Source organism: Drosophila sulfurigaster, chromosome 2R, assembly GCF_023558435.1.
Source record: "Drosophila sulfurigaster albostrigata strain 15112-1811.04 chromosome 2R, ASM2355843v2, whole genome shotgun sequence".
NCBI lineage: Eukaryota > Metazoa > Arthropoda > Insecta > Diptera > Drosophilidae > Drosophila > Drosophila sulfurigaster.
Genome location: NC_084882.1, coordinates 16,030,701 through 16,058,672, shown reverse-complemented (window position 1 = coordinate 16,058,672; position 27,972 = coordinate 16,030,701). Strand labels below are relative to the sequence as shown.

Here is a 27,972-nt window from a genome sequence, read left to right as displayed (position 1 = left end):
GTTCAACCAAGCAAATCTAAACAAATCAAATTAAGGCCACACTTTAAGAATTAACGTGGCTTGTAAATATGTTTTAACGGTGCTGAAGTAATGCGCGACGTCAAAATCGCTGCAGCGTGCCATATGGCAACGAGCAGCAACAGAGAGCAAAAGAAAGAGAGAGAGAGAGAAATAATACGTATACGTATTTATGTAAAAATACAGTAAAGCTGTGATGCAGCCACAACAACACAAACACAAGTACGAAAACAAAAACAAAAACAATAAGAGAAACCAAAGCAAGCATATTATAAACAAACATAATCGCTGGCGCCACGACACGCTTCGTGGGTCAAAAGCGGTTGCAGTTGCAGCGCCAAAAACAACAGCAACAATAACAACAACAAAAACAGCGACTGGCCAAAAGCTGAGTGCTGAAAAAATGACGAAGAACGAACAACAACAAAAAAATAAAATAAAATAACAAAAGTAAAGAAAGAACTAAAGAATGAGTGGGGCTAAAAAAAAACGAAAAAAAGAAGCAGAGCTGCACATGCAACGTCAGCGGCAAACTGCAGCAGCAGCCAAAGAGGCAGCAAGCCAAGGGCCAAGGGGAGCGAAGAAACAAGAAGTGGCAGCAGAGTCTGTGATGCAGTCAGTGGCACATTTTCTTTTACAGCTTTGCAAGGCGCAAAGGCAGCTGGCAATCCATCAATAAAATGAGCCCAGGCGCGTGCAAAGAATCAGCCAACAAGCCAATAAGCGTTGGCCCAAGAGAGGGAAGAGAGGGCGAGGTTAAGGCGAGACTTAAAGGGGCAGCAAAACAGTGAGTAAGAGGAAGAGCGAGGTGGTAAGCAGGTGGAGTGGCGCGTCTGCAGATTTCTGGTGGCAGGGCAAGCGCATGGAGCACGTTATGACTGTGGGTTTTTCATGACTTTAGCTTGGCTGCACTTGACTGCTTGCCATCCTCGTTTCCTACTCATGTGAGTAAGCTATACCCTGTAAGCATAAAAAAATGGAAGAGTATGGCTAAGGATAGCTTAGAGTATCTATAATATATTTATAACTTATCTTAGAAAATTTTATAATTCATTTTAAAATATATTGATAATTGAATAATATTTTAAATAAGTTAATGCGTATTGACAAGTCGTTCATACCCGCTACTTGCCTGCGAGTTGCCTTTTTTGCTGCTGCTGATTCTGCAAGTACTTTGCGTTTATTATTATTATGATTATTATTTTTTTTTAGCAGACTGCCTTTGCAACCCTTCAGTCGTCCCTTTCGCAGGCGAGCAAGCATACGCCCCGTTGTCCCGCCTCTCCACCTCTTCACCTGTCCGCCTGTTTGTGTTGCCGTCTGTCTGCTGCTAATGTGGCGCACTCATTCAATCAGCGGCAACAAGCAACTGCAAACAATAAACAACAACCTGACTGACTGACTGACTGTGGCAAGCAGCGTGTGCAATCAACGCGCGCATCAACGTTGCATATTTCACATAGCACGCTCCATCCAGCCCCTGCCACGCCTCCATCCTCTCCCTGTTTGCAATTTGCTCTCTTTCCACACGTCATTCGCGCTTCGTCTGTGTGTGTGTGTGTGTGTGTGTGTGTTTGCTCATCTCATGTTGCCACTTAACGGTTTTTCAGTATGCACCACTCGCCAGTAAGCAGCCGCAGTTAATTCCCAAGTAATTGGCTAAGCGTTTCGCTTGCGTTCAGATTGTGGCAGCAACGTCTGCTTGCTACTTTGCTGCCTTTCTGCCACTAATGGGCAACCATATGACGGAGCAATAAATAATGCTCGCTCGCACGATGCTTAAATGATACGTGTGTGTGTGTGTTTGTGTCAGCTAATAAATACCCAATGATAATAAGAACAGCAGGTGATTATATCAGCAAATGAAAAATTACTGCTAAGTGCAGACTTCCAATTTGAGCTTAATAAAGATTTTTCAAATACTCAATTCAATGACTGGAAGACATGATTTTTCCATTAATATCAAAATTATTAATGCTGAAATGAGTAAGCTGTATTTTCCACAATCTACTTTCTTTGGCATTCTGCTTTCATTATTTAAATAATTCATTTCCCTAAAAATATAAAAGTACATTAGATGACATTGCGGTTCAAATATTCTTTAACTTATTCTGTGAAATCTAAAACACATTGACTGCTTATAGTATTTAATTTATAAATACACAAAAAATATAAATCAAGTTTTATTAAATTTTTCCTTAAGGCCTTAAATACATTGAACGATTTTACTATTCGAATTATTGTATTATACAATTTTGAATACATTTTCTTTTACCTTTTCCTTTATAAATCATGTTTCATTAATTATATGATTTTACTATTCAAATTATTATACTAAAATATTATCACTATTATCACTTATGTTACTTAAATTAGTATTATAAAAAATGTTCTGTAAATAGTTTCCAACTTTTCCATAAATCTCTAAAAAATATTGAATTCTTATACCACAAAAAAATTATTTAAAAATATTAACAATTAATTCTGAAAGTCTAAAGAGCATTGATCGCTTCTATCATGCATAAATAATGAATCATTTTTTAAATATTACAATCATATTATAACATTTTTTAGCTAACAAATGTGGTTTTGCGCAAATATTGGCAAACATTACTGAACATTGCTCTGAGCTTTATTTGCTATCGATTGAATCAGTTTATTGGCCACACGTGCGCTTCAATGAGCCATTTTCTGTTGGTCATTGTCAGTTATTTAAGCCAAATGCCATAGAACTAACCCCCAAACGAAATAATTAAACTGCAAACTGTAGCGTAACCGAATGAAATCTCTCGAGTTCACATCTGTATTACTTATTATTTTGTATTTGTGTTATTGTTGCAACTGTAGCTGTTGTTGTTGTTGTTTGTGGCACGTGCCTGCACATCATCATTCATAAAGCGCAGTAACGATAACAGCAACAAAACTTGCAGCTAAAGATGCTGCAAGCGAATAAACAACACAACAAAGAATCCCAAGAAAGGAAATACTTGTTTTGAAGTGCAAGACTTTAAAATACCCTACGTCACATTAAATTTCATAATCAAGAGCAACAAAACTGGGTAACTTGGCTAATAGCCTGCCGACAGCCGCATAATTGAGAGTGCAACAAGTTGCCGAGCGAGTTGAGCTGAAACGTGTCAAAAGTGCAACAAAGAGCAAGCAAGCGAACAAACAATGCCGCCTCCTCCGCAGCCAAAAAATAAACTCCGTCATTACATCCTGCCACACAGCAGGCGAGCAATGTTGCTGCTCTGTCTGTCTGCCGTTCTCTCTTTCTCTCGGTTCGTCAAAGGCAGACAGATTAGCCGGCAACAATAAGAGCACAACAGCGCTCACGACTGAAGGTCGCACACTCAGCGCTCTGATCATCATCAGCATCATCAGCAGCAGCAACGGCATCATCATCATGGGAGATGGCGAAGTAAACTGACTCACGTTTTGCTCATTTGCGGTCGCCCCTTTCACTCCCCACAAAAGCAGCCTGCAGTCAGTCAGTCAAAGAAAAAAATGAGAAAAACACTCAATCATTCATTCACTCACTCACTCATACATTCAATTCAGTCGCTCTTTGCTTGGCAATTTTCGCTCTACGCTCTGGCGGGGTCAAGGTAAATCGTCACTTGATAATGATTACGTATACGTCGTGTGGCACTCACACCGGAGCGCAGCACATTTCTTGCGCTCCCAACTTATTGATCTTTTACAATTAGCATTTTTGTCCAATTCCAAAGATAAAAAGACAAATCTTTAAATCGATTCGCAAAAAGAGCGAACAAAAAATCACGCAAAAAATTATTTGCATTTTTCGTACAGAGCTCGTAGTTTAATTTCACAGTTCAGTGCGCTTCGCGGCTTAGAGACGCGCCCATCTGCCCAAACGTATCTGCATCTATAGCTGTATTTGTATCTAGTATCTACATATGTAGTTTTTGTTTTTCGTCGTTGTTCACTTTCACATTTTACAAGCCACACGCAGCCATTTGGTTAGACAGACAACAGACAACAAGCCACAATACTCACCTCGTTTTTTCGTTTTTCTCTGTTTTATTTTGTTGGTGGGCAAACAAAAGGCAATAACAAGAGCAAACACATTTCAATGTTGCTCGCATTGTTGGCCAAAATGCAACCTTGGCTTTAAAAAACGGAAGTTCAATGCGGCGTCGCTTTTAGCTTTTTTGGTTTACGGGTAATATCTTTGTTTTGAGCTACAGCGCAACGCTCCAAATGAAATATGTATTTTAATAGCTTTGTAAGTGAGCGCCGACAACCCTTACACGCATTTCCGTTTCCGCTCTGCGTTTCACTTTGACCGCAATGGAATGTTTTACTCGATGTTCCCATTAACTTTAGCAAGAAGTATGTGAACTATTTACAAAACTTTAACATTTACAAATTTACTAGCTTTAATTTAAAATCTTATTCAACCTGAACGAAAAAAAAGGAATTTCAAAATAAATATAAAAATAGTGTATTATTGATTCGTTATTGCTCAGATTTGTTGTGTGTACGAAATGCACTCGCTAATTAAATTACATTGACAGCTTGTGACATGTGTTCTTTACCGCACTTATTTATGGCATTCACTTTTTTATACACTTTACACTCCTCCACACATTTTTTGGCATTATTTATTGGCGAAATTCAAATGCGATTTAAATCAATTAAGTATATTTTCATATTTGCAAAAATTTTCCATAATGGCCCAAGCGCGACTACAAAACGAAACAGCGAAAATGCGCATAAATAATAAATGATTTTTATTGGCGGGCAATTGAGAAATCTTTTGCAATGACAATTCAATTGAAATGACATTAAAGTCCATATATTTACAAGCGAAGGTCCTCCTGGCAGATATCCTGGCGTTGTCCTGTTCTCCGTCACTTGACTTGTCCAGCAGTGTGGCAATTGTTTGCCAACTGCGCGAATCCTTGTCCGACTTTCGCTCCATTGCTCATTGTCGGTTACAGAGATTTACAGCAAGTCTTCTTCGCATCCTTCTCTCTCTCTCTCGCTATCTCTCTCTCTCTGGCTCCCTTAACCAACTCTTAATTACGCCATAATTTCGCTGTCATGCGGCGCTGTCGACAAACCGCGAACGTTTCGCGCATTGTTTTTTAATTATTTGTCCAACTTTTGTGGAGTTGTAAAAGAGAAGCCGCCGCCGCTTGTTCAGCGCTGTGCTGGGCCTGTTAATGAGCCAACATTGTTGTGTTAATTTGCCAGCCCGGGCACACTGTGCACAGTGGACTCGAGCGCCACAGGAGGGCTGCCTTCCTACATACTATTTTCTGTTTTTTTTTTTTGTTTCAGTTTTTATCAGTTTCATCCTTTTCTTTTTGTTGTTGAAGTGTGTGTGTGTGTGTGGCGCAGTTATTAAATTGACATTCGCGCTGATGACGCGTTGATTGCAATTCCCGGCAGAAGGACATGTAATTTTTATGGTCGCCATTTTTTGCCGAAATTCAATTTGTCATTTAATTGATTTTAATGTTCACACTGAACTGCAGCAGCATCAGCGGCAGCATCGGCGGCAGCAGCACAAACACACACACCGTTACAAGCCGATGATGACTGAAATGCAAATGCAGTGGCAATGTGCAATCGCGTAACTTTAACACAACAAAACCCCAAAAAAAAAGGGATTGCAACACGCTTAATATTTTATGCATATTTTGTGGGCATTAAAAATTAAATTAAACAAGCAAAATGCATTTTTATACTTTATTTATTGCTTTTTACACAGTCACTTCGACCCCGAGGGGCTGTCGAGTGAGTCCGCCTTAAAATATGCAACACGAACGTAAAACCAGTAGGCAAAGGAGGCTGGAAGTGTGCATGCTCGACTCGCGAAATACCCTATACATTTAGAAAAACAATTTAATACTTTTAAAGCCAAGTTAGATACAAATTCAACAACAATTGCTTATTCTATTCTTTGTTTTTTAAAGGGTATGAAAATCATGAGTGTGTGCATTTTTATTGGGCAGGCGACAATATATGGTATTGTAAAAACATTTTCAAAGCGCCAGCAATTGGCGTCCCAAATGCATTCGCCGTCGCCCCCAATTTGAATATACGAAGTTCTCTTATTTATGTAAATGTTTATGTGCCTCCTACATATGAATTTGTTTTTGTTTTCACAGTGTGTTGCAAAAATTTTTAAACTTTATTTATTTTATTCAAATAAGAATAATACTTGGCAAAAAAACACAAATACACACACACATACGCACACACACACACACTCAGACGTAGTATATCAAAATAGTTGTTTGATATTAAAAGCCGAGTGCTGTAAAATACACAACGCCCAAAGGACCATCGTACATTTTGTTGTGTTACGAGCAAATGCAAGTATTATAATATACTACGATACACACACAGTATTTATGTTTTATATGCCCAAAGGATATAGAAGAGAACCACACACACACACACATACACGTACATAGTCTCAAAAAGCGTCTGTTGTAAAAGCAAAGAACAATAAATTATTTCATTTGCCTAATTTTTAACGACAAATTTTTTAAGAAAGTGGAATACGTAAAATCCATACGGATTGCCATAAAGAACCCCAAACTTGAGAAAGCCCATAAATAACATAATATTGCATATTTTGACAATGCGCTCAGACTCAATTTTGCGACTAAATGATTTGCTTACTTTATGTAACATCTTTGTTGTGAAGAAAATTACCATACTAACAAATACTTAATCGCCTTATCTTGATTATGAACACCAGAAAAACATTGGTCAAGATGCAGAACTTTGTCTACACGTGATATAATATGATTTACAATTGCCTAATGCTTAATAAATTATGCAAGAACTTTGATGGCCCCAAAAATCTGTGCAGGGCCAAAAGCTGAAATATTTATCATTGTGTGTGGGTTACATGGCCACATTAAACCACTACATTGTATGTACATATGCTTGTGTGTGTGTGTTGACAATAAATAATTGTGCTGTGAGTTAATTACAAATTGCACTCAACGCACATTTTGTTTAGCTTATTAGCGCGTTGTATACCATAAACTTTTGCACATTCATTTGTATTTTAGCCTGACCAAGTTGCGGATTTGTGGGCAATATTTTTTTTTTGGCTTTTTTTTGTGCTGTGGGATTATATTTGGCTGGCTGATTAGTTAGGCACACGTTAGTTCATTTGGCCAAATTGTTAGTGCAAATATGCGCAGTAAATGAGTTGTTGGCAGCAAAACGACAACCAATTCATTCAGTTTCATAGTTGCTGCTGCTGCTGCTTTTGCTGTGCTGCCCCACATATCTATCAACAACAATGAGCCAAAAACACAAAAAGAGTGAAAACAAAAAATACTATATACAAAAAAAAATATGACCGCGATGGCTCATTAAATTAAAATGCTGATTTTTATAAAATATTCACGTTTTTAAATTGTAGCATTTAAATACGCCACTTTGCACTGCAGAATGTAATTGCGTGTAAATGCATAAATTAAATAGTTTTAATAGTCGAAAGCAGAAAATCTTTGTACAAGCAATTACATGAAATTTTACTTACAAATTATTTAGTTTTAATTATAATAGCTAAGCTATAATTAAAATTAAAAAACAATTTTGAAAATATTATATTGTTAGGTTCTTGAAATTATTATTTTCTCTTTTTAGAATATTTATATAATACATACAATACAATTAACTATAATAAGTTTGTAGTACTATACCAATGTACCAAATATAGGCATGGGTGTTTTTTTATATTTGTAGTATACGCTTTAATTTAATATGGGTTGAGGGTATCTCACAGTCGAGCACACTTGACTGTAACTTTCTTACCATACTTCTGAATCACAACTCTTTTTGCTTCATATTAAATTATATAGTTTACTTTTTATACCAACTATTAATTTTTCAAATTTTCTTTTGATTTTATACATTTTTATGTTATGGCTTTGGGTTTTAGTACCAATTAAAATATGGATATTTTATATTATTATATATTATTTTGTTACTCTTTCTGACTTTCATTAAGATTTTTTAAATATCTTCATTCATTCAACAAGTTTATTTTCTTGTGACTTATCTGGAAAGTGAGCGTGGCGAGTTGTACGTGCAACTTCGTCGCACAACGGTATCTGCAATGTTGTGCGCATTTTTTCTGCGCGCTTTTCCATTCCACAATGCAGGCATTGATAAGCTGATAAGGCATTACAGGGGCCCAGGGGCCGACGATGAGGTCGCCCACACCGCCATTTACGGTGAACGTGAACTTTGCGGGCCATTTATATCACCAGATACTCGTACTATGTACGGCCGTATATGCTTAAGATACTAGACTATACTATGCTATAGTACACACTCGGATTGCTGTCCATAACAGTTTCTCACGCTCACAATATGGTTTTTTTTACAACAGGTAAAATGCCAGCAAGATTTGCCATTTTTGGGCGCCAGAAGGTTTTTGGTTTTGTTGCGAGTTTTGCGTGTTTTTTTTTGTTGTTGTTCCTCGCTTACATGTTGTGCCTTTTTGTTAGCTGTTGCGTTGTTGTTGTCGTGTCTGTTGTTGGGTTGATTTTTGGCACGGCGCATGCGCCACACGTTTTGGGCGAGTATGTCAAGGCAGCGAGCGAAACCACTACAACTGTCAGCCACTACTTGCTGAATATCAGCCTTTTATGGCCATTTTGTTTTGGGATTTCATATTTGAGCGCTCTCAAAAAGTTGGGCACAACAGCAGCAGCGGCAGCTGGCATCGGATCGACAACAGCTCCTAATTAATGGGCGCTAATTTGGCTCAAATTAACTGTTTGATTAACAGTCACGGCCAAGTCGTCGCCACACGATGGCGCCCAATATATTTGTGCATTCGAACTTTAACCGTCTGTTATTTTTTGTTAAAGTTAATCCTACCACAGGTAACAAAACACACTTGGGCATGTTCAAACACGTTTCGCAAGAAAGCTTTTTTTGGCAAACGCTGCACAAGTTTTGGTTGATTTGCATAGATGATGTTGTAGATTTATTTATCTAGTATTTTGAAAATTTTATAGTTATAGTGATGATCTACTACTTTTTGCATACACTTATAGTTATCTATTAAAATATGTACATATGTAAACACTTCCTTGAATCGAGTATCTTTTGATTAAAAGCTTTACCCCTAAAAGCTACGAATGTTGTTTCGCTTCTTGTCCTAATTCTCAACATCATTTGCATTTCCCTTTAAGTTTGCAAAAACGCAGGCGCAACAATAGCAGCAACAAACTCACACTCAAATACAAATTCAAACGACACACACACACGCACATGGGGACGACAAATGATTCGCTGATAGCATCGGAATCGGCGACGTCGACTGCGCGTCACGCTTACCAAAAGAGCGAATTTATTGAGTGACGTTCGCTCTTTCGCTTTTTGCTGCTCTCTTCCATTGTGCCTGCGACGCAAATACCGTTCTTTTCATTTTTTTTTTGTATTCGCTTTTTTTGCTATATTTCGCATAACTTTTTCACTGTGTGCGTGCGCGTGCGTTTTTTATTTAATAATTTTGTTGTAGCTGTTGTTGTTGTCGCTGTTGCTTTTGCTGTTGTTGCTCTTGTTGCTATTGTTGTTGGCGCTGCCGCTGCTTCTACTGCCCGCTGCCCGCTGCTTGATTATGTGAGCGCGACGCCGCAGTCAACATTATTGCGTGTTCAGTTCTTTTCTAAGCGGCATGCGGTGTAATTCTTCTTCTAATCGCTCTGAATTTTTGCATTGTGTCCGCTCGCTCTTCGCGCCGTTCTTGTTGTTGTTCTTCTTCTGCTGAACGCAAAGTGTAAAAGTGTATGTGCAATTTCTTATGCGTATGCGTGCGTGTGTATGTGATGAAAGTGAAGTTTGTGCTGTCATCGATTGATAATATACTAGAAAAAGCTTCTAGGCAAAAAAAAAGCTCCTTGTAATACGTACATATGTACATGCATACATACATACGTAATTGCAAGCCCCAATTAACGTTCGTAGTACAATATGTGTGAAAAGCAAAAGCCGAAGCGAAGCAACGCGATAATATTGCGTATTTATAGCGTCGTCTAATCTCTCTCGTGTGATTGATAATCGGCAAATACTTACACTGACATGTACATGTGTGTATATACACATATGTGTGCCACTGGAATTACACACTCACACCCACACAGTTGCAATAATGTGTGGTGTGCCCTTTTGCCGATAGTCATAAAAGCTTCGTTCACACATTGTAGACAATGCGATTTACAGATTATCACACAACTGGGTCGCACTGTAGATGGGGATTGAATGAATATGATCCTTGCGTTAAGTTACACACTTTGGTACAGTCGCAGGCAATTTGATGAGTACGTAATGAGTAGAAAAAACTGCCAGGGCGGATGATCAATTAAATTGATAATGCAACAAAGCAAAGTACGCATATAATATGTTGATTTGTTATACAGTAGTTACCTAAGCTTATCTATTGAGCAATGCTCAATACTCAATATACATATGTATATAATGATTTATGTATGTATGTTGATTTAGATCGAAATTTGATTGTGATCGAAACTTGGGATATTAATAAAACAAAAATGAATTATATGGCGCTGCATTTGTAATTTTATAAAAACACAAACATACACATGTTTATATGTATGTAACTAGTGTCAATAAAAAAGCAACAATTAAAAATACTCGAACGGAACGAGCCCAGCAGCGGTTTTGATTATATAAATGCAAAAAAAAAATACTGCAAAAATTCTAAATTTATAAAAAGGCAAGAACAAAGCTCCATACGTATGTATGTATGTTCATATGTATATGTGTGTATGTCTTTTATTCGCTAACAGCTACAACAAATTGGGCAGCTTGTGTAAGTGTGAGTATGTGTATGATCAAGGCAGCCGCCGCAGTAGCGGCGACGCCAGCAGCGGCCGTTAAAAAGGCAGCGGACCCTACACGCGCATGTAAAGTTAGCCGAGCACACACACACAGGCGCAGAACCAAAAAAGCCGAATGTGCCAAAAATAAAGCAACAACAAGAGCAACGTCAAAGCGTCGACAGCGACAGTGACTGCGACTGCGACAGCGACGCAACTAACGCCAAGTAAAACTGGCGGCAACAACAAATTTTTGCGCTTATGGGTCGTAAAGTTGACCTTCAAAATACGAACATACACATACACAGAGAGCGACACACACATACAACAAAAATTGGCCAAAAAATTGCAGGTTTTGTTGTTGTTGGCTACGCTGCGCCCAGTTTAAGTTTTTTTTCAAAGCCGTCAGCGCCCGACGATGACGCTATGTGCATGCCATTGTCGTCGCTGCTGCTCTTATTGTTGTTGTTGTTGTCTCATAAATGTGTGCGCAGCAGCGGCAAATCTAATTTGGTGAGCGCATTTTACAAAGAGAGTCAGTCAGTCAGTCGATCAGATCGTTGCTTATAGCGGGGGCGAGAGGACGTGAAGCATGCTGTTTCGTTTTTGTTGTTGTTGCTTTGTGCGGTTTATTTTATTTTGCAAACGGCGCGACGCGCGTTGCTCTCTTTCTCTTTGGCATTGCGTTGCTCTTTTTTTGCTTGCTTTTTGTTTTTTTTTTTGGTTCGTACGACTCTCTTATTGTGCGCAAATGTTGTTTGTTGTTGCTTTTGCCGTTTGCCATTTTGATACTCTGTACGCATTGCGCACAAGGCGGGGTATATTGGCTGAAGAGTAAACATAATATTACACGAACAATAAAATTCAAGTGAATTAAGCCCCTAATTAAACATGACTTAACTTTGAGTACATAGAATTGAGTTGAATTTCATTCGCAAACTTTATGCGTTACATTTATTGTCTCTGTCTATCTCTTTTCAAATTCAAAGAGAGGGACTCTTTTTAAAGGGGTAGCTTTCAGCCGTTGACTGTGCAAAAGCACGCAATAGCTTTGCTTGTGTTGGTGCGCAGCGCGATCGGTATCAAGGTTTTTGGCAATTTGGTTTGTGCTGCCGCTTCAGTCGGTTGGTAGGTCGCGTCGTCAACGCCAGCGTTGCTGCTGTTGGGTTCTGCTGCTGCCGCTGTCGCTGTTTTGGCTCTTTGCCTGTTGTTTACTGCGCTGCTTGCTGCGGGTTGCGCCTTTTTCTAGCTGCTTGTATGATTTCGTTTATTTTTTCGCAAATTGCCGATGCCGCCGGAGATCAGCATAGTCGCGTCGCTGCCGCTGTTCGTTGTCGTCGTGTGCTGCGCTCGCGTGCGCGTTTAGTTTTTGAGACTTCGACGTTGCCATCGCCGTCGCCGTAGACGTTAACTGCGACTGCGACTTGAACGCCAACGCCAACGCAGCTGCCGTTGCCTCTGCCACTGCGCGACACTCTTAACCTATTTTCTCGCGAAGCGAACATTAGTTACAATTTTGTTGTGATGTTGCGTGGCAGATACGCGTCGGACACGGACGCTGCTTGCGCGGATTCTAAGCACGCACACTTACACTAGCACACATACAACCCCAAACAATACACACACATATACAAGCATCGACACGCTACATATACATGTGTATATATCTGAAGAATCCCAATAAAATATAGTAACAAAAAAATACAAAATATAAATCAAATAAATAAAGAACATTATTTTGTTCTAGAATTTAGAGAGTGCAAATTAAAGTATATTTATTACAAAGCAAAGTGATTCAATTGCAGTGCCTTAAAAATTAACAACATCAAATTAAATTCTTTAATCTATAGAAATGAAAGAAAATGCGGTGCCTTGACACAATCTTAAAGTTTTATGCATGAATTGAATTTGAATCCCAATATCCAACAACAACAACAAATAAAAAAAAAAACGTGACAAATAAATAAATAAAAAATACTTCTTGGATATCACACAATAAATCAATAAAAAAATCGGAAGAACTTTTTTGATTTTCTTACACCTACTGTACAATAAGAAACGCATCAAATTGGATTACACAAATTTTTGGCTGGTGCACTCACTCTGTGAAAGGTTAGTACGCACATTAAGCATACGGCACGTCGGCCAAGCTCCTAAATCAAACAGCGCAAACGAGACATCCAAGACGTCCGAGTGTTTTTGAATGATGAATGGGCCTGGCCCAGACAAGTCAGACTGTCAAATGAAAGCAAAAGTGCTCGCAAGTTCTGTGTGTATAGTGTATATGAATACTTTATATTCAGTGTGTTGATAATGCGAACCAGAAAGAGAATGCTGATAACATTTTCTCTAGGAACTACTACAATATTTTCATAGAACTTCGCACCGCGTAATCCGCACGGGAATTTGTGTTAATTGATGTAGTGTTTAGGATTTAGAAAACGCTTTTTTAAATCATTATATAAAGTCTGCAGATTAAAAGTAAAATAGTAAAGATAAAAAACAAAACCTAACAATTTTTTATTTTTCACTACTTCCTGAAGTTTTGTTGTATATTACAACTATAATAATATGTGTCTATGTTTAACTCTCACAATCACTATTTTCATTGCTTTATATAGTAGATAGTAGGGCTGGACACATGACTAGCATAATTCTATTTATTATTGTTTTGGGATATTCCCAGTTAAGCGTGATATGTTTGGCTGAAAAACTGCTCTTTATATTAATTTTTACTTTTATGTATTGCATAAGGTGTGGTATAGATTTAGTATTCAGCGATCCGTTACGTAAAAGTTCCTGTCTTCTTCTATGTGACAACTCTATTTAGGATATCATCAAGTATTGGGAATTTAACAAAATAATGATTGATATAAGGTTTTCTTTTTCCTCATTGCATAAAGTGCTGTATAGTTTCAGTGATCAACAATCTGTTATGTAAAAGGTTCTATTGCTAGCTCTTCTTCTATCTTCGATGTGGCAACCCTATTTAGGATATCATCAAGTCATGCGTAAAACTTATCTATAAATACATACTTATATACGGCAGTATTTTGATGGCACACACACTCACACATTCACAACCAATATAAATGCGCCAGCAAATACCTAAAACATGCGAAAATTATCTATAAATTTAAATTTTTACAATCTGTGTGCGATTATACAGAGCAGCAGCAACAACTATAGCAACAACAACTACAGCAACAATAACGGCAATAAAAGTGCTGCCCAAAAAGCTTTGAGCTGACGTCAAACGGCAGCGTCGACTGCGACGTTGGCAGCGCCAATTTATTTTACACAATTAAGGGTGTGCGCGTATCGTATCCCAAGCGAGATAGAGACAGCAATAGACACAGCCAGAGAGAGAGAGGGAGAGAGAGATTCACTCACACGTATATTATATAGTATATTATATGATTGTATGTAAGACACATGAGCGATCACACATAGACAGAAACATGATGTGAAAAAAGCATTACTATGCGCCAATTTAGATTAAAGCAACGAACAGCCACGCCCCGCAATCGCGCTGTCCCTCCACCAACCCCCTCTCTCTCTCTCTCTCTCGCACAAGGCTATGATAAATATATAAAACAAAATTGTTACCCGCTTTTTAAAATAATAAAAGAAAGAACGCTTGATAGCACACACACAGAGCGAACGCATTGTTGTCTTTTTTCGCATATTTATTTTGAGTAGTATTTTATGCAATATTTATTATTATTATTTGTGGATTTCAGTTTTGTCGTATTTTGATAGCAACGCCAAAACATTGCGAAACTTTATTTCGCTACGCGCCAACTGTGCAAACATTCTTTCTTGCTGTCTTCTTGCTACGTTCGTTCTTTAATTGGAGCAGCCACAACGAAAAGGTTGAAATGCCAATTCTCTACCCTTGTACGTTTCCCTTCGTTTCCACCCCTCTTCAATGTTTCACCCCACTGAGTATGCGGATCATGCGGTTAGATCACTGCCAAAATACCAGCCCAGCAGATAGCGGCGAGGGAATCGAAATCAGAATCGGAATTTGAATCCGAATCCGTTCGAACCCAGGCAGCCAACAACCACCCACCGCACACCTTGTGTTGCATACGTATAGATGATGTTCATCTATGAGAGTGTGTGTGTGTGTGTGTATGTGCCCATTACGCCTCATTTCGTTGTCTTGTTGTTGTTGTTGTTGTTGCCTGTTCCCTTAGCAGAGGCGTAAATCGCTTCTTGTTGTATTTGTTTATTCTCTATGTGTGTAGTTGTGTACGATGTTTTTGCGCGCGCTGCTTATAAATAAATTTTGTAGCAACAAAATGCTTAATATTTTCATACATACATCTACGTATGTAGCCTTTGGCTGGGCTATTGCTGCTCCTCTTCCTGCTGCCTGCTGCTGCTGCTGCTGCTGTCTTGGACCGTTTGCCAACGTTCGAGACATGCCACAACACCGGCCAAAAGTATTTGCAAACAAAAACATAAATTCATATTGTATACGTATGTATATTTAGACGCTCGACTTCTTCACAACGCGTATTTATAAATTTCTTAAAACAAAAACAACCACAAAGAACAAAAATTCAACTAATAATAATACTACATACTCGTACAACAACGTGCCATGTGCAAGCAATTTAAGCTTAAGTAACAAGTGAAAATGTTAAGAATAATAATAACAATAATATTTAGCAACAATTGTAATCTACCATCCGCATCTAATGCACTTAACATTTATTAACCACAATTGATTAGCCAGTCTTATCAGTTTTTTCGAATATTTTGCGTCAATTTATGACGTGCGTGCTGCCCCCAACTTCATATCAATCTCAACGGAAGTATCTCAACGATACGATTAATCTGTAGCATCAACCGCAAGATGCGATTTCATAATTAATTGATTAAGCAGCATTCCAGAATGTTATATTATTGAATAAAAAATTGCATTTGAGTTGTTGTTCAATTAAATATATGACTCAACCGCTTAAGGTCAATAAAACTATATGTTCTACTTTCGCATTAATAACTTTAAACTTGAATAGTTTTGCACAACTAAATGCGCACGCGCAAAACTTGTTTCGTACCAAGCGGCGTATGAGTAATAAATGCGTTTTAGATATTCATGTAAGTTTTATGTTTAATGTTGACTCGGAAAAGCCTTTCTTATTAACTACGTCAAAACTGCGCATATTTAAATAATTTAATCAATTTGTTGATTAATTTGCTGATTATTTTAGGGCTATTTATATAAACTTCTAGATTAATATTGATTAATTGCCCAATTGGAAAAACCCTTTTACTTTTACTTTTTTCCTACTGCGTATGAGTAATATTTAAATAGTTTGATAATGCTAATAAAAATTCTTTGATAATTTTGCTTCAAGTTTAATACAGATAATCAATCGGAAAAACCTTTTGCTTCGAATTGTTCACTGCGTATAAGTAATATTTTCTTGCTAGTCTGTAATTTAAATAAATTTGATATGTTTGTGTGTAGGGGTAGACAACAACATTTTCAATTACATAATCCATTGGCAAATCTTCAATTAGCTACAGCCCTACATCAATTTTGATGGCGCTGATCTGATCGTGATCATGATCTCAGTCTAAGTGAATCTTTTAGCTCGTTTGATTTGGCTGAGTTACCTTAGGCGTTTCCTGCCGCACATAATTACGATCGTTGATTTTGCTCATTCGCTTGCATGAATTAGGGCCACATGTTGGCGATCCACGTCAACAACAACAACAACAACGGCAAGTTAAGCGACAACAACAAGGAGCGCACTCAGCTGCTGCCCACGCAATGCGCGCGCGAAAAATGTGCGCGATTTGTCAGCTTCATGAGTATGAGTGTATTTTGTTTTTTATTTGTATTTTTTGTCTTTTGTGCTTACATTTCGCTTGTTGGTTCTTTCAAATGCTTGAGGTTGCTTTCGGCAGGGTTTAAGTGGGCCTACACACACTCACTTTGACTGCTGCTGCTGCTGTTGCTGTTGCTCTGACTGTTTGTTTTTCATGTTGTGTACTTAGTGCTATCGAAGCTGTCTTTATTGTTGTTGTTGTTGCTGTTGTTGTTTGTAGACAATTTCTAAGTGTGTTCGAATTTGGGTCAGCTCTTCTACGCACCGACGCGACGCTGTCGTTGACGTTGACGCAGACCGGCCACAAAGTGTCATTGTAATTGCAAATATCGCAGCGCATCGACACGCAGTCAAACAGACAGACAGTCAGACAGACACACAGTCAGTCAGTCAGTTAGTCAGTCAGGCGAGCCAAAATAAAATCACTCATACGCCAGCGTGTGCAGTTGGCTGCCCACGCGCGCGCATAAGACAAAATGCCAAACGCAAAAAACCATACGCAAATTGTCAACGTTGCGAGTGTCAGTTGCACAGAGGAGGACGCGTTGTAAATGCTGGCAAAAATTGTGATTACATGCAGACTGCCGCTGCCGCAGTTGGCGCTGTGAGTGCGCGTATAAATGAAAATTAGCGCATTTAATTGCCCAAAATGTGTCTGCCAAGAGACCTAACACAACATTCAGCAACAAGGCGCTTGACGTAATTGGCCAGACAACTTTCTGCCTTGCATTTTTCATGTCGTGCACTTTTCTTCTCTTTTTTTGACACAGCCGAAACGAATTTTATACAATGTTTCTTATAATTGCGTAGACATATTTCCTCTAAAAGGTTTAGATTATTTTATTAAGTAGTAACTGCATTAATTGCGTGCAATTTCGTCATGAGATTCACGTGTTAATTGAACATAGCGCGCGTTGCACGTGACGTATGCGCAATATATGTGTATATATTGCGTATACATAGCGCTTAACGTGCGCTTTGATTAAACTCAGCAATTAGCAGCTCATAAAGCAGCCCTGGACAATTGTTTTGGCCCGCATCCCTGGCAGCTCCTTACTCCGGCCTAATTAATGCTAATTCAGTGCTGGCAAAACGCTTTCGGTCGCAATTAACATTGCGTGAATGGCCCTCACACCAGATGGAGATGCTTCATCGCTGTGCTGTTGTGCTGAAGTTGAAGTGTTTTGCTCTCAAGTACATGACAACTATGACAAGCAGCCAAAAGGGAGTGCGACTCCCTCTCTATCTATCTCTCTCTCTCTCTCTCTCCATTGTTGTAAAGATCATTGTGTTCAGTTTTTATGTGCTCTGCCCACGGCAAATTTCACAATCAACAAACGACTATCGAATGATGGTCGCAACTGCCTTTTCAAGTGCTAACAAGTTGCGCTGGGCTTTGCCAATTCGTGCGAGCCGCAAAATAATAGTCGGGCAACAAGTTCCCATTGCCAGCCCTTTGCTCCTCCTCCATCCTCCTTCTCTCTGTGGCTGCGAGTGCGGCTCTATATGGAGCCGGATTATGGCATTTGGCACCCACAAACACAAACGCAAACGTCGAGGCGACATAACTGTAATAATTACAGAGAGCAGCTCCGCTTCGACCCCGAGTGAGTCACATGGCTTGAGGTTTACCATTGGACACACACACACACACACACAGCATATTTGGAGCCAATGAGAGGCGGCCATTCATTCAATTGGGAGTCCAGTGTATGGAGATGACATCATCATCATCAGCAACAGCAGCAGCAGCTTAGCTTTAGTTGTAGATGCAATCCGGGCAATGTTTACTTGTGTCTGAATATCTATTTAGTTAGTTTCAACTAATTTCACTTTACACAATTTCGCACTTTTGCAGCAAATAGTTCTTTTGACGCCCACGCGGCACTCGACACAGTTCTAGTCGAACGCAACGATTTGGCGTTTGTTTTAATTTAGCCCATTTTCATTGCACTTCACTCCTCAGTCTCCTCTCATCCTCTCGATATCGCTGGCTCGTAAACAGTTGCGCGCGTGTGGGCGGCATTCTATTCCTGGCAACACGCATGTGAATCTGTAGCGCAATTAACACATTTGTATCTGACAAATGCAATATGCAGCAGGCAGACGTATCTTTGGCCAATTCACTTGCACTTTTTTCTCTCGCTACTTTATTATTTTGTAAGCGAATGGGAGACAGCTTCAAAAATTATGAGTGTGTAAAGTGCGATAAAAATAAATTACAAGTGATGTTATTCACTCTACAATATTTATTTTGCCAAGTATTATTATTATTATTGTTATTAAGTTGACCCACATCTGAGTGGTGTGTGTGTGTGTGTGTATGTGTGTGGAGTGTAACCTCTTGCTTAACCTTGCGATGGCTGGCCAAACCCCTGGCCTAAAGACAAAAGCCAAATAACCTTTTCTGGCTGCTTCGATCAATCATATTGTTGTAGCTTATTTTTTAGTTTTGCCAAGTATCTGTATCTATGTGTGCTGTATCTGTAACTGTTGACCTTCATCATTTACAATTCACTGCTGCGCTGCCTGTTGTAGCTGGGGCCAAACCTATTGCTACTCGGCTTATTCAAATGAATTCGCTTTTGGCTTTCGGCTGCTGCTGCTGCTGATTCATTTTGCACATTTGACCATTGAGCCAAGGTGAACCTCAAAACACGACGCTAATCTTGATCTCGTTTACCTTCTGCACCATGTATCTGTCAATTTATCTATCGTATCTATCGCTCTCTGTCTGTCTGTGTGTGTGTATCTTTTTCTATGCTGCAAAACATTAATAAATATAAAATACATTTTTTGCTATCTCAGTTTGCGCATCTTTCGCGTTGATTTGTACGCCGCTTTCGATCTTGAAGGGCAAACATTCAATATTCCAAATACACACACTTGCGCTACATCAATTTATGATCTATTTGTCGAGTATATCGTTCGTGTGTGTGTGTGTGTGGCTGGCTGATTGATTTGCGTGTTGGCCATGTGGGCGAACAGTTTGTAACGCTCACGCGCGGTTTTCAGCGTGTGTTAGGCCGTTGAACTCGAACGGTAAATTTACAACGTAGACGAAAAACATTAATAACAAGTAAAGCGACAAGAGAGCAACACAGCACAACACAGCAACACGGCAGCTAAAGACAAACGCAAAAAACCTACGCCAACATGTAAAGTTCTAACGCCAAAGATAAACAAAGTCAAATTGAAAATGAGCAACAGCAACAGCAACAACAACAATACAAATATCAACAAACTACTTTGTATTTATAATTATTATCGCGCACAGTCCGGCGAGCACTCACAGCGTAGCAAAATTTTCAAGTGCTCGTGTATCTCTCAGATACTCTCGGTCGACTCTCTCTCGCCTCCTCCTGCTTACCAATTTAGAACGTGTAAATTGAAAAACTATTTGGCTTTTACAGCACACACACAAACACACACACACATGGAGAGACGCTGCCAACGTCGCTGCCGACGTCGCTGTGCCGCACGATAAGGCGCAGCTAACTAAAAGTTGAAGGCCATTGCTGATACGACGCGTAGGACGCGTGTTGTGTTGGCAAATGAGCCGAGCATGTGAGTGTGCGAGTGTGTGACGAGTTGTTAGCGTTGATTATCTAAGTTAGTACTGTTTGGCTCTATACGATTATGATGATGATGATGATGGGTTGGGCACGTGACAATACGTTTTGTTGTTCGTCTTTATTTGTATCTGCATTGGCACTGAGAATTGTAATATTTTAATCATCCTATTATGCTCATTTATCAATTAATGTTTACAGCAGATATTCACTTACAGAACTCTTGTTAGCTTTATCAGAATGCTTTACTTAATGAGTAACAGCAATTACAGGCAAACACAGCATTGTTTGGCTAGCAAACAGGCAGCGCGGACAATGCGGACATATTTAACATATTGCGCAATTTACTGATCGCTCACAGCTCCACGCTCAACTTATTAACTTGCTCTCTCTCTCTCTCTCTCCTTTGGTGTGTTTAGTTCTCTCTCTGTTTTGCGGTTCTATTATGTGTTTTTGTTGGTTTCTGATAAGCGACCAAATGAGCGCACAAAAATTTTTTTTTTAAACAATTTTACGTAAGCAAAGCTGAAAGCAAAAGTATCTACTGCCATTGCACCCATTAATTAAATAAATTAATCTCGCGAGCGCAGCAAATTTGCATTGAAAGTGCAAGTGAAAATGCAAACTGCAAACAGTCAATTGCGAATTGCGAATTGCAATTGCGAATTGCATTGATGATGTGCTTCGTCAATGAAAACGAAACCGAAACATTTTGAAAAAACAGTTTCGCGATTTATTATCGCTACTGGCGCCGGCGCTGCAATTCTTTTTTTCTCTTTTTTATTATTAACATTTTAATTTGTTGACAAGTATTTCTCTTTTTTTTTCTTCGTAAGATTCTCTTACGCCTAAGAGTCGCTGTTACTATGAGCTTAAGTGTACAATACAAATTTACATTAATATTCACTCGAATCACAAGTTGTCATTCGATTTCCAAGCAAACTTCTGACTGATCTAGCACATGTTGAACATTGCTTATCGAATTATTATTTTGATTAGATATTATTACACTTATTTGTCTAGCGTTCTTCTGAGTTCTGATTCACGCAGTTCCAGTTGTAATTACAACAATATTTTGACAAGATGTAAACTTTGTAATTTTTATTGATTCACTCATCGTCTGCGGATTCATAATGACTTGAGTTTCTAACAACAAAAAAATGATGAATATGTTATAATAATGCAGTGTAATACTGAAGATAATCAAAAACGAAAAAGTCGGAAACAATTACAAATTTACTTATCAAAACACGTCTCAACTGATAAGCGCTTATCTAAATAAATAAGTACAAAATTAAAAGTGTTGACTTGTATAATTTTACAAAATTTTAGGTACAATTTGAAGGTCATCATAGGACTCATCCATGATTATCACAAATGAAATTCATCTAAAATTATAATTTTCTATAGACAAAAATTTTTTAAAAATGTAAGAAATTTTTTTAAGTCATTATTTGATCAGTTTATGTAGTAATGAGAGAAAACTAGAGATCTTAGTTCTTGTAGAGATCATTTAACAAAATCAGAAACATTTGTTGGTATTTTTTATGGGTACGTTTAGAGAATTTAGAAGTAATTTATCTAAAATTATAATTTTCAATGATTTTTACTCTAAAATTATAATTTATTGTAGTGATTATTTAAAACATTTAGTAAAATTTAATGATAATCAAAAAAATCTATGATTTTTACGAAATTTATCAAAAGTTTATATATTCTATAGAGATCTTATAAGTTATAATTTACTATAAAGAAGATTTAAAGAATTCAGTAAAATGTTTTGAATAAATTCTCTGAATATTTCACAGTAATTCATCTGAAGATCTAATTTCCTACAGAGACCATGTGCTCTTATGCCCACCATACAAGTTTCAAAATTGTATGCACAATTAATTTTGCATTGCGAAACAAAATGTGATGTGTAGTCTGAATGTGAATGTGAATGTATGTTTGTGTGTGTATGTATTTTTCGCACACAATACATTCAATAGTATTTTGTATGTGAGGGTGTAGACGACAATCAAATTGTAATACCAAATGAAAGCCGCGTGATCGTCTGTCCCAGTAAATTTAGAACGATGGCTGAAAATTGAAAAATGTATAAGGAACAGCAAACTACAACAACTATAGCAAAATAAATAAATGAAATGCGGAGCAAATTAACAGCAAAAGTTATTGCAAAAGTTTACTCGGCTGAAAGCGAAAGTTCTCTGCGAGATAGTTTAATGCCCGCTGTAGCTCTCTGTATATGGCGTTGTTGTATGTGCGATTATGTAGTTGTTTGTGCTATTAAATTTTTAGAAGCCGCACAAACACACAGTGAATATATACATATATACAAAACGTTTTATGAAACGAAAATGATGAATGCGGCTTTTCAGATCCTTAAAAAAAGACATCACATCGTTGACGTGCGCGTCGACGTTTGCGTCTGCGTCGGCGTCGTCGTCGTCGCAAATAAAAAAGCGCTTACGACAGCGCCGGGCCCCACACTCACACGCATTCACGCGAGCGTGTAGTTGTAATCGTTATTATTGTTATTGTTACTGTTAAACATACATCATACACGCACACAGTTGCAAATGTTCGCGTTCTCGCGAATCGGTTCGAGTTCATGTCCGTTTCTATTGCAGCTAGGCTAGCATTGCCACGGGTTATTTTGCGTTGAGAATTTAGAGGGCTCATCTTTCTTTTAATTTGAATGTAGCGATCCATACCAGTCTGCACAGCCGGCTTAATAGGTTCATTGTTTTTGTTCTTTTTTCGGGCAGCGCAGCGACAGACTTAGTAATGTTTGCGCTGCTAGCTGATGATGTCGTTAAACGCGCTGTCGATACAGTTGCGGTTGTTGTTGTTGTTACACGTTGTCAGCGAAATTGCGGTGCTGGTTACTGCGCTCTTAGGCTGCAGAGACATCGATGGTTCAGGAGAGCATTTTGCGCTCACGGTGAAAAGTTCTTTGACGTTCCTTGTGCCCACTATTATTTAGTCTGAATGTGAGTGTGAATGTGTGTTTGTGTGTGTATGTATTTTTCGCACACAATACATTCAATAGTATTTTGTATGTGAGGGTGTAGACGACAATCAAATTGTAATAGCAAATGCGCGTCGCGTCGCTAAGGAACAGCTGCTCTTACGAAAAGCTTTGCCACAAAGCTCGCTCTCTTACGTGAGCGCTGTCTCTCTCTCTCGCTCTCTCACGCTCTTCATTTTGCTTTTGTTTTCTTAAATAAAACGTATACAAAAGCGTAAAGAAAAGCAAAAGTAATTCTTATCAATTGCTTGGTTTTGCAGTACGCCCCCAGCTAGAACTTTGCCCAAAAGCTGTTAAGATTAGCGCGAACTTGTAAAGTACAAAGTAAAAAAAATGTACCATGATACATAAAGAATTATTATATATACCACCGTTGTACATAAGTACACACTTAAATCATTAGTAATGCTATTAATAGCTAAAAGTACATAGGTAATATAATATGTGTGCCTAGACAGGAAACATCATAAATTAAGATTAGCTTATCCAGGCCATTACATTTGGTGTCATGCCAAATGCCCAGCTTACAACTAAAATTTCATGGATGTTCGAGTAATTAACAGTTTATGGCGGCAACAAATGGCAATTAACACTCCACGAAACGAAAGATAGAATCAGATTTGGGACACGCCTAACGAGGGCGTATCGGAAATGCAATTAATAATTTGGCATCAGAACTTTCAGAGGATGTTGTGTAATAAACAATTGTGTGTTCAATGACAAATTGCCATTTGTTGCCACTACTATTGCCAAAACTGCCGAACTTGGCGATAACAACGATAACAAGCCCAAAAGGCAAGTACATATTTCCGTTTCCGCTTCCGCTCGCTGTGAGCTACTTAAGAAACTGATAACTGATAAAAACTAGTTGACCTGCAGAAAATGAAGAACATTTTATATTACGCACATAGTGTGAAATATCCGAAAATAAATAGAAGTAGTAATAATGGTAATAAATAGTTTGGGAAACCAGAATTAAGAGCAAACTACCAAATTAACACAAACGCGACGGATCGTGCTATAATTTATAATCTCAGCTTGTCACGAGAATTGGCTTGATTACCAGCTACAACAGGCTACCAAATGTGCTAATAATTAATACAAAAATTAGCAACATTTTTGTAACTTTAAACCATATGATAAACATATTTTTGACATGCTCATGTGAATTGCATTCTTATGAATTCCCTTTCTTTTCTTTTTGCAGGTACAACACTGAACAAGGAGCTATGGACCAGCAATTTTGTTTACGCTGGAACAATCATCCTACAAATTTGACCGGCGTGCTCACCTCACTGCTGCAGCGTGAGGCGCTCTGCGATGTCACCCTCGCCTGTGAGGGTGAAACAGTCAAGGTGAGAATGGGGAATGGGAATGAGAAATACAATTCGAATTCGAGTCGCAATTCAAATGTATAATTAATGACTTACATTTTGTGATTGCATTGCAGGCACATCAAACCATACTGTCAGCCTGCAGTCCATATTTCGAGACGATTTTCCTACAGAATCAGCATCCACATCCCATCATCTATTTGAAAGATGTCAGATACTCAGAGATGCGCTCCCTGCTCGACTTCATGTACAAGGGCGAGGTCAATGTGGGCCAGAGCTCGTTGCCCATGTTTCTTAAAACCGCCGAAAGTCTGCAGGTTTGTTTATCATTTATTCATTTAATAAATACAATTTATTGATATTATTGCATTTGCTTGCTTTTTAGGTGCGCGGTCTCACAGACAACAACAATCTGAACTATCGTTCCGATTGCGATAAGATGCGCGACTCGGCCGCCAGTTCGCCAACTGGACGTGGTCCCAGCTATGGGGGCCTCGGTGCCGATGTTCGTGACTCTCGCGACTCGTTGCGCTCCCGCTGCGAACGCGATCTGCGCGACGATCTGCAGCGCAGCAGCAGCAGTCTCAGCCTCAGCGAACGCAGCTCGGCCGCTGCGGCTGCGGCGGCAGCGGCTGCCGCTGTTGCGGCCGCCGGTGGCAATGTGAATGCCGCTGTCGCTGCGCTGGGGCTGACAACCAGCGCCGGCGAACGATCTCCCAGCGTGGGCAGCGCCAGTGCTGCTGCAGCTGCAATGGCCGCCGCTGTGGCGGCTGCTGCCAATCGGAGTGCGAGTGCCGATGCACTGAATAGTCGCGGCGATGCATGCAGCGATCGGGGCAGCGATAGAGGCACGCTCGAGCGTGCTGACAGTCGGGATGAGTTGCTGCAGCTGGACTACAGTACTAAGGATAACAATAATAGTAACAGCAACAACAACAACAACAATAATAATAATAACAACAACAGCAGCAACAACAACAGCAGTAGTAGCAACAACAACAACAATAGCAGCAGCAACAACAACAACAACCGAGAGCGCAATGATAGCAGAGACAGAGATCGTGACAGGGAGCTCTCGACGACGCCGGTAGATCAGCTGTGTAGTAGTAAGCGCAGACGTAAGAACTCATCATCCAACTGTGATAATTCGTTGTCCTCGAGCCATCATGCGAATGCGGCCCACATACAGGACAGGCACTATGCGCAGGACTCTCAGGTCAGTACAGCCGACAAATAGGGCAAACTATAGTATATAAAACTCGAAAGGGAAAATATTAATCTCTTCTGTTTTAAGATAATATGTAATATACTATATACTAAGCAAAATGAATATAGCAATGAAATAATATAATAGAAACGATTTTGTAGGTTAGACACAAACTTGTCGTATACGTAATATTCAAAAGTTAATGTATAATTATCGTATACGCAATATTCGTATACTTAATAGTCAAATTAATTATAGTCGTATACGTAATATACGTATACTCAATAGTCTTTCAAATCACATTTGAGTACTAGTCGTATACTTAATATACGTAAACGTCACATTCATCTGTATTGTATTCGTATACGTCATATTTACATTCGTTACATTTTAAATATTACATTTAAAATTCGAATAAGCAAATCGTATACGTAATATGCGTATACTTGATAGACTTTTACGTTATAGTTTCCTGAATATACGTATACGTAATATTTATATACACAGCCTGCGCATGCCTTTTAATCGTATATGTACGTAATTGTGGAATATTTGATAGTCGTATACGTAATTTTAAGATTTCAAGTAATTTTGAAGCAGGCCGAAAAGTTATGAAAATTATAAACACTATCAATGTATTCTAGTTGTAAGCCCTCACATGAGAATATATCAGTTTTGTGGATGTGGTAAAAACTTTAGAAATTCGGAACACAAATTTGAGTTGCTTTTACATTGATTGAAAAGATACAGTTTTAATAAGTTTTATAATGAACAAATTTGAATTTTCATATACATATTTACAAAACTTGGATAGAATAAATATTTGCATTTAACTAAACAATGAGCTGTAAATATGTTTAGGTAACATTAGGTTATAATAACAACGATAAAAGACGATTTACAAACGCCATAAAGATAAAGCTACAGCTGCAGAGTATTTGCAAGTTTGTGCACATTACTGTAGGGCGCATACAAAACAGTTTGTCATGCTGGCAGTTTCGTTTGTTTATCAGTAACCAAAAAAAAATTAATAAAATTGTTGACAGCAGCTACATCAGCATTTATGTTTGGCACTTACGATAGGACTTTAGTTGAGCGCTCACATGACATGCCAAAAAAAGAAAAACCGAAAAAAATAAAAACGCAGAGAAGTCTACCCCCAAGGTACGGAGTCTATCAACTCTTCACGATCATAGATCATACATACTATATGTAAGCAGGTGTGTGTGTACGGTTATCGCTGTGGCTGGCACGCGCCGCTCTCGTTTCTCGTTTTTATAACGCTTGAGTATTGATAAGGCTATCAGATAAGTGTTTAAGAAATTTTATGTTAATCATTGTTTATTTATTTTGGTTTTTTATTCGATTGCCATTTGCAGGCCAGTGCACACAGCAATTTCAAGTCGAGTCCTGTGCCGAAGACAGGCGGCAGCACATCAGAGTCGGAGGATGCGGGCGGCTGTAGACGCGATTCCCCACTGTCCATGACAGTCGGACATCTGGGCGTGGGCGGTGGCAATGTGGGCGCGGCCAGTATTAAGCAGGAGCTAATGGATGCACAGATGCAGCAACAGCAGCATCGCGAGCATCATGTCGCCCTGCCTCCCGATTACTTGCCGGTAAGTCTAGACAATTTCCTGCCACCCACTTCTTGCAATCTTCGAGAATCCCTCAGTAGAAGAAATCGAAAAACAATTGTTAAATAAAACTAGTTATTGCATTTAGTTTGTTAAGTTAATTGTTAAGGTTTTTTTCTTTTGGACCGGTGCGATGGTTCCAATTACATCCATACTCGTAATTTCTTTTTGGTTTTAGTATTGTTTTTTTTTTTGTTTTTGTTATGTACAAAATCTGCAGCTTCGATTGTCCTTTTTTTTGTATGACAACACCAACGCATATTATGTACTCTAAGCCAATTTGCAAAATGCTTCAAAAGAAAAAGTAATTACTACAAAAAAAAGAAAAACAAAAATAATTATGAAAAAAAGCTGCTAACGAAAAATGATTTGTAAAATTTAAGAAAAGAAAAAAATGCGCGTAAAGCAAACGGAATGCAGAACGAAGGATTGGTTGTTTTTGGTTTGGTTTGGTTCATAGATTTCTCG

At 38.6% G+C, this 27,972-nt stretch overlaps 1 protein-coding gene across 1 annotated transcript in view; it reads left to right on the top strand.

The window, feature by feature from the left end:
- Positions 1-27,972, top strand: part of LOC133838233 (sex determination protein fruitless-like) — a 99,723-nt gene that overhangs the window by 62,529 nt on the left and 9,222 nt on the right. The window contains 4 exon segments of the mRNA XM_062269271.1: positions 24,534-24,681; positions 24,777-24,977; positions 25,046-25,876; positions 27,247-27,486. Coding sequence (XP_062125255.1) covers positions 24,534-24,681; positions 24,777-24,977; positions 25,046-25,876; positions 27,247-27,486 — 1,420 coding nt within the window.